This window comes from Calliphora vicina, chromosome 1 (genome assembly GCF_958450345.1).
Source record: "Calliphora vicina chromosome 1, idCalVici1.1, whole genome shotgun sequence".
In the NCBI taxonomy this organism is placed as follows: domain Eukaryota; kingdom Metazoa; phylum Arthropoda; class Insecta; order Diptera; family Calliphoridae; genus Calliphora; species Calliphora vicina.
The window spans coordinates 156,454,953-156,469,000 of NC_088780.1; the positions used below are offsets into that span (position 1 = coordinate 156,454,953).

Sequence of the window (14,048 nt, forward strand, 5' to 3'; positions counted from 1 at the left end):
ATAAACACGTCAATCACCATTTTTATTTTGACGCACTTTTCCAGTATTACCAAAAATAACCAACAAACTCATGTTTTTTTTTCTGTTAATCAGAAACGTAAAACATAAAATATGTATATTTTTTCATCAGTGCTCTTCACATGACAGCAAACAAAAGGCAAATGTAATTTGATTGTCAATCACAAGTGGAGATGTTCAAATAATCAGCCGTCAAATAAAAATCAAAACTTTTTGAATTTCATCAATCATTGCCGACTAAGAACGGTTGCACGCAAAAAACTATGTGATTGATGTGCTTATTTGATCTTCTCCAGGGCGCTTTAAACTTCTGATCGCTATTGTTTGCAATTAAAGGAATCTGGTTAATTTACCATTTTTAAAAGGTAAAAACACAAATATATGAACTTTGAAGGGTGGAAGGGTGCGTTTATAAAATTTTTATTTTAATTATGGAGATTCGGAGTCTTTTTTTTTCCAAAAACAATAACAATATTTTTTGACGGCACCAATTCCGGTTTTTTCCGAACACTTCCAAAGTGTTCTGATGACCACTAAAAGTGTTTGGAGGCTGTCAGTCAAGGACGTCATCGAAGACAATTAAATCGTCTTCAAGATCAGCAAATCTGACTTCGATGACTACCTATCGGCCTCCAACAGGTTATTTAAAACTTTATCGATCAATATTGCTACAATATCGAAAAGAATTTTAGATTTTGGTTATTTAATATTTAAAATTCTCCAGTATTTACTAAATATTTAACCCTTTCTCCTAAACTTTAATGTTACTCAAAAAACTATTAAAATATTTACCAACTCATTGGCCTCTAAAACAAACTAAACAAACATTTTTTTTTTAAATTTTTTGTGGTTTCCTAAACACACCTTAATTTTCCAGTTACAGGTAAATAAAAGCTTATAGTAATCAAAAATGTTATAATTACTAGTCGTGACATTGTAAAATATTCAAATGAATATAACACAGTTACATTTTAAAATAATTTTATATCTTAACATAGTTTAATTAAATTAAACTTAAATTAGTTCCTAAGGGATGTTGAAATACTTATTTCGTTTCATTCCGTTTGTTTAATTAAAAACAAACATGTTAGCCTAGGTAAGAGATAAAATATTATCATTATTATAAAGACAATAATAAAAATTATTAAAAAATATTATGCATGTTAGAAAAGTATATGGAAATACATATATATATATAAGAAATGACCTAATTGTGCTAATATATTTGCAAGAAAAGGCAGAGTTTAATGGATTTAAGGTTTGAAAGGCAAGAGTAGATTATTTTCTTGTGGAATAGTAGTATTGAGTGGGGTTTTACAGTAGAAAATATGAAAGTTATTTAACTATTAACCCTTTTACAGGAAAAATAATCGGGTTAAATAATAGTTTCCACAAAACTTACCCATGTCGATCCAAATTTCTAATTCGTGGAATACGTCCATAGAAAGCTTTTGAAATACCTTAAATATGTCAATATGTTGCCTATTGACACACAAATGACTAGGTTTTGAGTCCACTGAAATTAACTTCGGTTCAATTCATACCATCTGGAGATTGTTTTAAGATCACGATTTATCGAGCCATCCATACTAATTGTAGAGATCTTAATCTCAGAGTTGATCTATGCTCAAATGATTGTGATTGACAAAACAAAAGGCTATATTCAATACTTTCAAATTCGAAATAATGAACTTAAAAATGCCAAATTTTTTCGAATTTTTAGCTTTTATTTTGAAACATTTGTACAATATAAATTTATTCAAGGTATTGTCCATTGTTAGCTATGAACTTTTAACATATTTCTGGCAACATATCGATTCCGAGCCAAAAGAACTGCTCATCTTTTGAGGCCAAGAACAAATCAAGCCAATTTCGGATACTCTGTTCCAAAGTGAAGCGTATCCCAGATAGAGCGTTCTGCTTCGATCTGGACTATAAACCGACCACTTCCCAGCAACTGATGGAACACATTCACCATAAGCTTCGGTGAGCAATCGGTGTGCTTTAGCTGCCCTTTTTTTCCGAATTAAAGAACTAAAGCAAAACTTCCCGCATATGACGCTTTGTTGGCACTAAATTCCATATTTTCGAAACAAAAATACTTTGTTGTTTCAATAACTAAGGGAGAATAAATGACAGTGAGAAATAATGACAGATATGTACAGATATTACACTGTGTGTAATCTTTTGAGTCATGGAAATATAACCATGTACGGACACCACTACATGATAAAAGACCAAAAAAAAAGACCTGGGTCTCCCAGTTTTGCCCAAAGTCATGCACTTTTTTAATGGGCCCCCAAGATTTGGGGCCTCGGTGTCATTTTTGGAAAAAAAAGTGATAATTTTCTCAAGCTCATTGAGAAACTGTTCAGGTCCATAGGTAGCAAACCGTTCAAAATTCATGGAAACAAGCAACTACAAAAAAGTTCATAAGATCTCAATAAACAACATTATAGAACATATGAACTTCCTAGGAATGATTCTTAACACCGTCTAGGTAGGTCAATATAAGTTAGTAAGAATAAACTAAAGTAATTAAGTGTTTTGGGTCATAAACTATTAAATTATTATAAACTAAGGCATACTTTAAGGCAGCTTTAAAAAAATATTTCTAAATTTATTTCGAATTCTTTAAAGTTTTTTGCGATTTGATCTTGAAGATGAAGTTTTTTTGATTTTTGTTCTTTATGACAAGGGCTACAACTTTGCCTCAGAGATTACATCAAAATTCCGAACTGTTTGCAAGATATGAGCCTGAGAAAATTATTACTTTTTTGCAAAAATGACACCGAGGCTAAAAATCTTTGGGGCCCATAAAAACAAGTGCACGACTTTGGGCAAAATTGGAAATTGTTTTGTCTTTTATCACGTAGTGGTGTTATTGGTTATTTTTTTTAGTGTTGCACTGTGTAAATAACCAAATAACAAAGAATTTTATTGTCAACTTAATATTTTTTTAGCCAGTTTTATGTGGCAGTAACACCTTAACAAGGGTTAATTAACTAAAATAATTATCTAAGTCTTAAACGGGAGAGTTGGCTCTCTTTCTCATTTACCCATTCTGTTGTGTTGTGTTTGCATGACAGGTTGACATTTTCCGTACTTTATCTGGTGGAATTTTAACACGATTATATCATGTAATCATGAATGTATGTTTCCTTTTATTTAAACAAACTCATATAATAACTAATATTTAAGTATGTATATAATTATATAAAGGTATAGTTTTATTTATTTAAATATCCGCTGAGAGTTAGCATTACTTCTTATTTATTATACAGGTAAAGGAAAGTTTTAAACTATAGCACCTATGAATTGTAACAATTCTAAGTGTGTTGCTTAGCAAGATACATATTATGGTTAAGTTACATGCTAAAGTGATTATTAATATAATATATGTTAATATTTTCTTTGTTTAGAAATATTTATTTAAATTCCTTGTCTTTAGCTGCGTTATATTCTGTAAAAACAGTTTAATTTGAATTTGTCAGCCAGTCAGGCCAGTCAAGTTAGTTGGCCAATTTGCAAAAGTATTTTTATTTAAATTTTGCATACATTAAGGAGAGCCCTAGAAAATGATACACACACACATCCACTCACAACATTTTCAAATGTTTAACATTTCGCCGAAGAATATGAACAAAATAAAAGTTGTCTAAGAAATAAAATAATTTTCTTTTTTAGTAGCGAAAGAACAATCGTCGGAACGAGTTGATTTTTAAATAAAGAGCAGTTGTGTTTTAAGAGTTTTATAAAATATTGAAAATTATTTAAATAATATAGTTATTAACAAGAATATCAAGAAAAATGTGTTAAAAAAAAGAAGTATTATAAAATATATAAATATAAAATGAATAAAACAAAATTTAACAATAAAGATCTTTTTTAAAAAAATATCAAATTGGTGAAAAAATAGAAATAAAGAAGATCAGAGAGTGAGAGTGCGTGTGTGTGTGATTTTAATGAGTGTGTCAACCTGCTGTGCACTTGTCATTTGGTTGGTTAATGACGACGTCATTATCTAGTGTCGCCTTAAATTCCGCGTTGTTTTCATAACATAAAAGTCTATTCGCCGTGATTTTTCCTTTTTCATTTTATCTAGCTTGTTCATTCCTATCTCTTACTCTCTCTCTCTCTAGCTGTAGCATATGTCATAACGATGCTCTCCCTTTAAAAATATCACACATAAGTATAAATTTGTTTGTAGCTATTTTTATATTGAAACATTTTTTTGGTTAAAAAACAACAAGAAATAAGAAAAAATTATAAAAATTTAACAACGTATGTAACAACAAAACAAAAAATATTAAGCCCCATAGGGTTTACAAACGAAACAAATCAAACAAATCATCTCACAGTGTTAAAAATATAACAAAATTTTAATTATATTTATAAAATTTTAGTGCCTATTAACGTTCTATATCAAAAAGAAAGTTTTGTCTAAATGTTGACATTTTCAAATTAAAATAAAATGTCAAAATATCTCTTTTTAATTAGCAGCACATAAACTACCTAAACCTCATCATTAAGCTCATGATCATAATCATTGTCATGATTATTGTTAAATTTAAAAAAATAATTTAAAAATAATAAATAAATAAATAAATATTTACAAATGCAACGAGAAATGCTAAAAAAGCAAAAACAACTAAATAAAACGCTAAAAGTTGTTGTTGTTGTTTCTTAGTGTGTAGTAGCTAGCAGTGGTGCAAGTGCAAGTACAAGTGCCAGTAGTGTAGTGTCAATATTATTTGCTTAATTTGCTTTTACATGAAATGGCGAACTTGACAGACCTTGACCAATTGGTTCAAGTAAGTTTTTATTTTTCTTCTCAATTTTATTAATATTTATTATTTATCTTTAAATAAAAATCATTTTAAATAGAAATTTATAGTGTTTCTGTAAGTTTATCTCTGTATTTATTTAAAGATCTTGTTTATTTTCAATAGAAACTAATAAAAGTTTTAATTGAAATTGTTAACATAGCATCTTAAGTGAAATTTATGTGCATTTTGTCTTGCTGATTTTAAAACACACATTTTTTTCTTAATCATTTAAAGACATTTGAGCTAGATTGGTCAAAAAATTTTTTTTATTAAAAAAAATTTAATAAAGAATTCCTTTTTTTAAATAAAGTTTTCATTTTAAAATCATAGAAAATTATTTAATTATCACTATAAACTGTTTAAATATTAAATTAATGAGCTTAAAATAAGCTTGATCTGCAATAAACATGTTTCTTAGGTTTAATTAAACCATTCGGTTTATAAATAAAACTGGTTTTGAATTCGGTTTAAAGTTGCGGTTTAATGTTTAAGTGCAGAAACAACTCTGTTTCAGTTTTAAGTAAAGTTTAACCCAGTAGTCTTATTAATCAGTTAATAGTTTCAGAAATATTGTGTTTTTAAGTCCAATAGAACTTGAAATTGTAAAAAATAAAAAAAAAAAAAAATAAAAAACATTTTTTATTCGAATATGGCATTAACATTTGAATATGATTTCGGGTATATGCCACCGCGGCTGGACGTTCAATTTTTTTTCGCTGTAGGCACGCGAAAGAAACAAAAAATCATTGATCAAGAAGCGGTAACGATCTCCATCGTGATCGAATGAGCTTCCGTATCGAAAAATAATTTCGATAGCAAAATTATAATAAAACAAGTAAAAGAGCTGTATTCGGTTGTGCCGAAACTTATATACCCTTCACCAAATTATACTTAAATTTTTTTTTCAAAATATTTTTTTTTTATTTTCGAAATTGTTAAAAGTTTTTTTTTTTCCAAATTTTTCTTTTTTAATTTATTGAAAAAAATATTTATGACAAACAATTTTTTTGGTGAAAAACAAATTCGCGTTAAAAATATTTTTCCTGATTTTGACCCATTGTAGGTAAAACGATATACATACATACATACATATATAGCCTTATATACATCGTTGAGATGGACTTTAAATTATCTACCATTGGATATCCATATTGTCTATATTAATGACTTAGTAATCCAGATATAGATCAAAAATAGGTCAAAAATCAAGGTTATCCCGAGTTTTTCCTTATATCTCAGCCATTTATGGACCGATTTTGTCGATTTTAATCATAAAAATCGGAATTTCTGATATATTGATGTATGAATCATGTATGCAAGTTATTTGGGGGCTACGTAAAGTTGATTTCAACATGCAGACGGACAGACGGACGAGTCCGGACGTTACTATATCGACTTTATACTTTGTGAGGTCGCAAATGAAAAATGTAGAAATTACAAACCGAATGACAAACTTATATATACCTATGCCACTCATGGTGAAGGGTATTAAAAGAGCTGTATTCGGCTGTGCCGAATATTATATACACTTCACCAAAGTATAATTTAAAATAATGATCGAAAATTAAAAAAAAATTAAAGAATATTTTTCGCTATTTTGATTCATTACATTTTTTTGCTTTCGTTATATACATATGTCGTTGGAAAGGTCTTTAAAATATCTATCATTAGCTATCCATATTGTCTATATTAATGACTTAGTAATCCATATATATATGTAGTTTTTTGCTTATATCTCGGCAATTTGTGAACCGATTTTCTCGATTTTAAATAGCAACCGAAGCGGGACTGTATCGGATATATTGATGTATGAATTATAGATATAAGTTATTTGTGGAATACGAAAAGTTGATTTCAACATACAGACGAATATGTTTATATCTATAACGATACAGAATATTTATACTTTATAGGGTCGCAAATGAAAAATGTATAAATTACAAACGGAATTACGAAATTATATAGACCCTTGCCTCTCATGGTGAAGGGTATAATGACTAATATATTTCTTGCTCATTATGGACTACCATAATCCAACTACAAAAATGTAGTTGACAAGCTTAGCTGGCAAAAATAATATATATTTTGTCTTAATTTTAAAGAAAACGCCCCATGAAATTTGCAACAATTATCAATTCAATAAATAAGCAATTGAGTAAAAAATTATCCAATTAAAATTTGGTTAATTTTAAGATATTTAGGTATTTTAATTAATAAAACCATTATGCAAATTAATAAAACTATACTTGCAAAATGATCTTAATTAGTAAATTAGTTTGGCGAAAAATATGTTTAAGTCATAATATAATGAATCAATTTGATGACATAATTTTGATCATTAAATTGGACACGATCACAATAAACATGTTCAATTATTTAAGTTATGAATAGTGTGGAAAAAATATAAATAATTTCATTGATAATGAAATATTTTAACGAATTTTTGTGATGAGTGCCTTGAGGCATGCTTAAGCATTAGAGGGTTAAATGCATTTAGCTACTCAGAAAACTTCAAATGGACTTCTTACAAAATCTACTTTTAATAAATAATTAGTTGAGTTCTACTGAATATTCGATTTCAGATTATAACAAAAATAACAATATTCGGAATTCAGAAACAATTTTGCCAAATACCAAAACTTTTATAAAGAAAAAGCATTGGTTATGAAATTTTACTGAAGAATCAATAGTAAAACATTATGAATTGTGGCAAACAAAATCAATGAATCATTGATATAAAATCTTACACATAGTTTTGTAAACTTTTAAATATTTAAATCAAATACATTTACCTAATAAAATTTAGTGTGTACCGCTAAAGTTTAAAATTCTATGACATAAAACATTAAGTATTTTGTTTAGTATATTAAAAGAATTTTATTTAAATATGTATGTATGTATTTGCTATTAATCATTAAGCTATATAAATCAATCATAAATCTAGAAATTTCATTTGTAAAACATAATTATTAATTAAAATTTCAATATCACTTTCATTGTTACAGGGGATGTCGGGGTGTGATCAAAGCACTGTCGAATCATTGGCTGAAGATCCAACAGGTTCACCATTTGAGGTCGATGATTGTCTTAAGGTTCGAAAATATTATTGCTTTCTGCTCTCCAGCATTTTCACATTTCTTACTGGAGTATTCATCGTTATATGTTGGAGGGCATTCGCATTTATATGCTGTCGCAAAGAGCCCGAATTGGGACCAAACGATCCCAAACAAAAAGAGCAGAAAGCGTCACGAAACAAACAAGAGTTCGAAGGGACTTTTATGACAGAAGCAAAAGATTGGGCTGGTGAGCTTATATCAGGACAAACCACAACTGGTCGTATATTGGTAAGTGTTTAGAAAAAAATATATTAAAAAAACAAGTAAGAGAGCTATATTCGGTTATGCCGAATCTTATATACCCTTCACCAAATTATACTTCAAAATATAAATTTTAAATATTTTTAGGTAAACAAAATTTATATTTTTTTATTTTTTTTTTAAAAAATATTTACGAATTGTTTTTTTAAAATTATTTAAATTTAAAAATTTTTTTTTTTTAATATTTAGCGAAAAAAAAACTTTTGGGTTAACAAATATTTGTTCCAATTTTGACCAATTGTAGGTCCAACTTACTATGGTCTTATACACGTCGTTGCATAGATCTTTGAAATATCTATCATTAGATATTCATATTGTGTATACTAATGACTTAGTAATCCAGATATAGGTCAAAAAGAGAGCTGTAAATGAATCATTAATTTTTGAATTAATTCGCGAACCATTCACACAAAAAAATTAATTGAATGAAATTTGAATCAATTCAAATGAATTTGGTAAAAATGAATTGCAATTCATATCTAATTCATTTGAATTGAATTGATTTTGAATTAATTCATATGAATTAGGAAAAAGAATTAACAATTTGAATTAAATTCATTTCCAACTTATTTGAATTGATTGAAATTTGAATTGATTTTGTAAGTAAATCTACAGTAAGCATCACTGTCGTTTTGTCATTTAACTAATTTTTTATGTAATAGACAGCGAGCATTACATACATTATTATTTTTCCTGATTTTTGATTATTTGTGGAAGATAGTTTTATTTTTTGAAATAAAAAGTTTGTCGTTGGGTGGTCGTGGGTCACAAAATTTCAAAAATTATTAATTGCTTCTTGAATATTAAATGTGTTTTGTCGTTCAGCGTATTTCAAAATAAAAATCAGTTTTTCTTGAAGAAACAAACTCCAAACACCATGTTTTCATTGATCAGGATACAGGACAAGGCTTTTCAATTTTTGTACTGGATAATTTCATTTTGGTAGGAAAATTTTTCATTCCCTCTAGAGATGTGCTCTTGAATTTGATTGCAACTCATTTTTGATTCATTCATTTGAATTGCCAATTATTTTTTCTAATTCATTTGAATTAATTCAAAATCAATTCAATTCAAATGAATTGGATATAATTTGCAACTTATTTCATTTCGTTTGAATTGATTCAAATTTCATTCAATTCATTTTTTCAATTCAATGAATTAATTCAAAATTTAACTAATTCATAATGAATTAAAATCAAAAAGGAATGATTCATTTACAACTCTGGTCAAAAATAGGTAAAAAATCGAGGTGGTCCTGGGTTTTTTCTTATATCTCAGCCATTTGTGGACCGATTTTCACGATTTTAAATAGCAACTGAGCCGGAAGAATTCCGGAGATATTGATGTATGAATTGTGTATGTAAGTTATTTGGGAGCTTCGGAAAGTTGATTTCAACAGACAGACAGCCGGACATGGGTTAATCGACTCCGCTATCTATCAGGATCCAGGGTAGGAAAATTATATTGTGGAAATTACAAAGGGAATGACAAACTTATATATAACCTTCTCACGAAGATGAAGGGTATAATAATAATTTTTTTTAGAAACTACAAGCCTGTCTCTCTAGATTAGCACATAATTATTAAAATATTTAAAAATTTCTTTGACAGACATTCTAGACGTGATAAATTTCATGTAATAATATATTTTGTTGATTCCTATCATGTCATAATGTTCTAATCTTTCACGACTCGGCGGCTCGGCTTAATCCACTCTTAGGTGTTTGGCGCAGATCTCTGCTCTCTGTTATTACAATATGACATGATGTTCATCGACCAATTTTATGTCTAGGGACTATATTCAAAACCGTCTATCTTAGAAAACACTAGTTTTCAGGAGAGCAAAAATACCTATATAATTTTTATAAGATAGATAATGGATATCGAGAAATTAATAAATTATTTTGCCAAAGAAATTATTAGACCAGTCGATAGTGTACTGGACTATTATTTTGAGGGTTGCGGGTTCGATTCCCTTCAAAGAGTCTAGGTGTATTTGCAGTCAAGCAAAAAGCTTCGCAGTTTGTGAAAGAAAAAAAATTTGATACGAGTGTGCAGTGGAAAAGAATCGCGACCCTATAATTTTGAAAGGACTTGTTGAGTATATAATTTTTGTAGAATAAAGTTATAGTCCAGCAGGTCTGAGTTTTTTTTCCAGTGGGTCCAAAGTTTTAATTTTTTGATCCAAGGAGGCATTATACTAAATCAAAAAAATGTTGTAAGTTATTGTCTGAGATAATTCATATTGTCTGAGTTATATTGTGGTATTTTATGGGGATAATTTTGGAAGATCTTAACCCTCTACCTCCTGTCTTTAGGCGTCAATTTGACCCATTTTTCTAGAAAATCAAACAAAAAAAATATTCTACAAAAATGTTTGCCGAAGATACCAATAGGAGACAATAATAAAATTTTGCTATTATTGTGTTGACATTTCATGAACTAATATCTTAGTATCTTATTTGTATTACTTATTTTCAATACTTATGTATTTCAAATTACTTTAATTAAACCCTTCCTCAAATACTCTAAACAAACATTGTTTCATAAATATGTATGTTAATATGTCCAAAGTCATTTCAGGTTGTAGGCTTTTTGATTTAATTCCATATAAAATGTTTTACACAGGTTTCGTACTTTGTAGAGTTACAATTGTGACATATGTTGGGCCACTTGTGAGACAATTATTCCAGTTGCATTTATTTTATTGTTAATGTCTATACTAATATTAACACTTACTTGTCTATTGTTTATTTAAAGGGCTTCTATTAGAGTGTTTAAATCACAATAGAACGAAATGTGGGGATGACTTCCTAATGCCAAACTAGACATGTGTTGATTTTGAAATAAAAAATATGTTTGGAGTAGTAGTTTTAAATACTCCCGTGTGTATTGTCTGCATATTTATTTCAAATATGGGTTAATATGCTATTTTAAATAATTAATGTTTCCGTGCTGATGTCTACATTTACCAGTTCATTCATGTTGTTCCGTTTCTTTCTTGTTCTTAAGAATTATTTACATTGTTTTCAAATATACTAAATTGTGTAATTTAATATTTTTTTTAACTGTTAGCAAATGTCTACAACAGTTAAGAGTTGGCGCTATTGGTATTTACTGTAATTTATGTAAATAAGTACTAATACATGATACAATAATTTCATAGTTTATACATACATATTTTAAATTGTCTGTAGGTATTTTGCTTTGAATTATTTTTGGGTTGACAATAGCTTACAAAGAAGCATAAGTAAATAGAATTTGCTAATCACAAGAGCTGAAAATATTGGGTGTTTGACTGCGGGATTTACAATAGATGGCGTATCTTTTGAACTCAGTTTTTTGTTTTTAATAACATATATGTATGTCATTTTGAAGGGTACATATCTGTCATTTATTCTGACATATTGATATTGTACATTATAGTGTTAACAATAATGTTTTTTTTGTTTCGATATTGTCAAATTTTGTGCCAACAAAGCGTCATATGTGGGAAGTTTTGCTTTACTTCTTTGTCTTCCCCCAGGCCAGCCAAAAAATTGAAGGCATTACTCCATGAAGATTATTGTAAAACTCAACAAGAGCTTACAAAATCATTGGGAGCTACTCAAGCTGCAAGAAGTTTTGCTTTACTTCTTTAACTTGAAAAAAGTACCATTGAAGAGCACCGATTACTCACCAAAGCTTATGGTGAATGTATTTCATCGGTTTCAACATGCGATAGATGGTTTGCGCGGTTCAAAAGTGGTGATTTTGATACGGAAGACCTTTGTCTTCTCCCAGGCTAGCCAAAAAGTCTAAAGACAAAGAATTAGAGACCTTACTCCATGAAGATTGTTGTAAAACTCAACAGGAGCTTACAAAATCATTGGGAGTTACTCAAGCTGCAAGAAGTTTTGCTTTACTTCTTTAACTTGAAAAAAGTACCATTGAAGAGCACCGATTACTCAGCAAAGCTTGTGGTGAATGTATTTCATCGGTTTCAACATGCGATAGATGGTTTGCGCGGTTCAAAAGTGGTGATTTTGATACGGAAGACCTTTGTCTTCTCCCAGGCCAGCCAAAAAGTTTAAAGACAAAGAATTGGAGGCCTTACTCCATGAAGATTGTTGTAAAACTCAACAAGAGCTTGCAAAATCACTGGGAGCTACTCAATCTGCAATTTCAAAACGTTTGCTAAGAGCTAAAAAGCAGGGAAGTTGGGTACCATACGAACTGAAGCCGAGAGACCTTGAAAGACGACGAAAATCATTTTTGCACCGAATCATTACTTGTGATGACAAAGGGAGCCATTACAATAACCCGAAGAGTAATAGATCTTATGTGAAGCCCGGCCAACCAGCCGAATTGATACCAAAGCCAAATATACATGGCTATCTTAGCGCTATGTATATTTGGCAAATGAGCCCTATTTATTATGAGCTGTAGAAATCTGACCAGACCATGACAGGGAACCTGTTTACCGAACGCAATTGATTCGTTTGAAGCGAGCATTGGCCGGAAAACGACCAGAATATGCGGACAGACATGAAATCGTAATATTCCATCATGACAATGCTCGGCCACATGTTGCAATACCTGTTAAAAAGTATTTTTAGTATAAAGTAGTTGGGAAGTTTTTCTTCACCCGCTTTATAGTCCAGACTAGGTTTCCAAGTCTGGACTGATCAGCATTGCCACACTCGTAGTGGCAATAAATTCTATTAAGAATTTCGAATATGTTCAATCTATAAAACATGCGTAGTTAGAAAAATCAAATCAGATTGTAGATAAACAAATTTAAACCTCTATTATTGTTATTATTTTCTATAAATATGAATAACGTTAAAAGTTGTAATATTAGGCACCTTAATAATACAATGTTAATTTGATTCATTCTTAATTTTTCTACTGAGGCTTGAGTTTATTGAAAAAAATTCGGTTATTACATCAGAACCGAAAAAATCTGTGATATATAATATAATAATTCAATTAGCAACAAATTTAGTCATCACAACGAATCTGAATATTGTAAATTTAAGAAGAAAACTTATTAAGAACTTCCCGAAAATTCCTGACAAACATTTCCCGAAAATTTACAAAAAAAAAAAATATTCCCGGAATTTCCGGTAAATTTTTCCCTAGTCCAGACCGTGCCCCGTCCAACTACTATTTGATCGATGCAGAACGCTCTCTCTGGAATGCGCTTCACTTTGTAAAAGAGAATCCAAATCGTTCTTTGGGGCGGAATCCATATGTTGCCAGAGAGATGGGAAAAGGTCATGGGTAACAATTTATATTTGGGGTATTTACACGGTCAGCTATTATAATTAATATATTAGGACATTATGACAATATGACTAAATAGTAGACCGTGTGAATACCCCAATTGTGTTTCAAAATAAAAGTTAAAAACTTAAAAAAATCCAGCATTTTTAAGTCATACACACAATAGAATCAATACTTTACTGGTAACATTAACGCTAACTATTCACAAAACGTCTATAAATATCAAGTAGTTATCTACAAGTGCCAGATATCTAATTAACTTTTAACCTCCCAAAACACTTTTAATACCACCTTATCTGCAAGAAATTTCGATTATCCTTCAATTTTATTTCGAAAAATTTTCATTTAATGTCATATAATTGTAAATACTATTCTTATACACAAACTTATTTGCAAAACAAATAATTTTACATTTTAATTACTACAACATCCATTCAATTAAATCCTGTAAATGTAATCTTAAACGTAAAATCCGTCCGTAAACAATCCCTACGACATTTAATTAAAAAACAACAAAACCGTATAATAAAAGTTGTAAAATCTAAATAAATACATA

General features: G+C 29.3%; 1 protein-coding gene across 25 annotated transcripts in view; it reads left to right on the forward strand.

The window, feature by feature from the left end:
- Positions 1-14,048, forward strand: part of slo (calcium-activated potassium channel slo) — a 155,815-nt gene that overhangs the window by 23,767 nt on the left and 118,000 nt on the right. For 4 of the 25 annotated variants that reach the window (XM_065516325.1, XM_065516329.1, XM_065516335.1 and 1 more), the window contains exons 1-2: positions 4,545-4,832; positions 7,853-8,191. In XM_065516325.1, the coding sequence (XP_065372397.1) occupies positions 4,797-4,832; positions 7,853-8,191 (375 nt within the window). In that variant the 5' untranslated portion in view covers positions 4,545-4,796. Of the gene's footprint in view, positions 1-4,534; positions 4,833-7,852; positions 8,192-14,048 lie in introns of those variants that run through there. The other 21 variants (XM_065516317.1, XM_065516321.1, XM_065516323.1 and 18 more) reach the window with 11 other exon arrangements.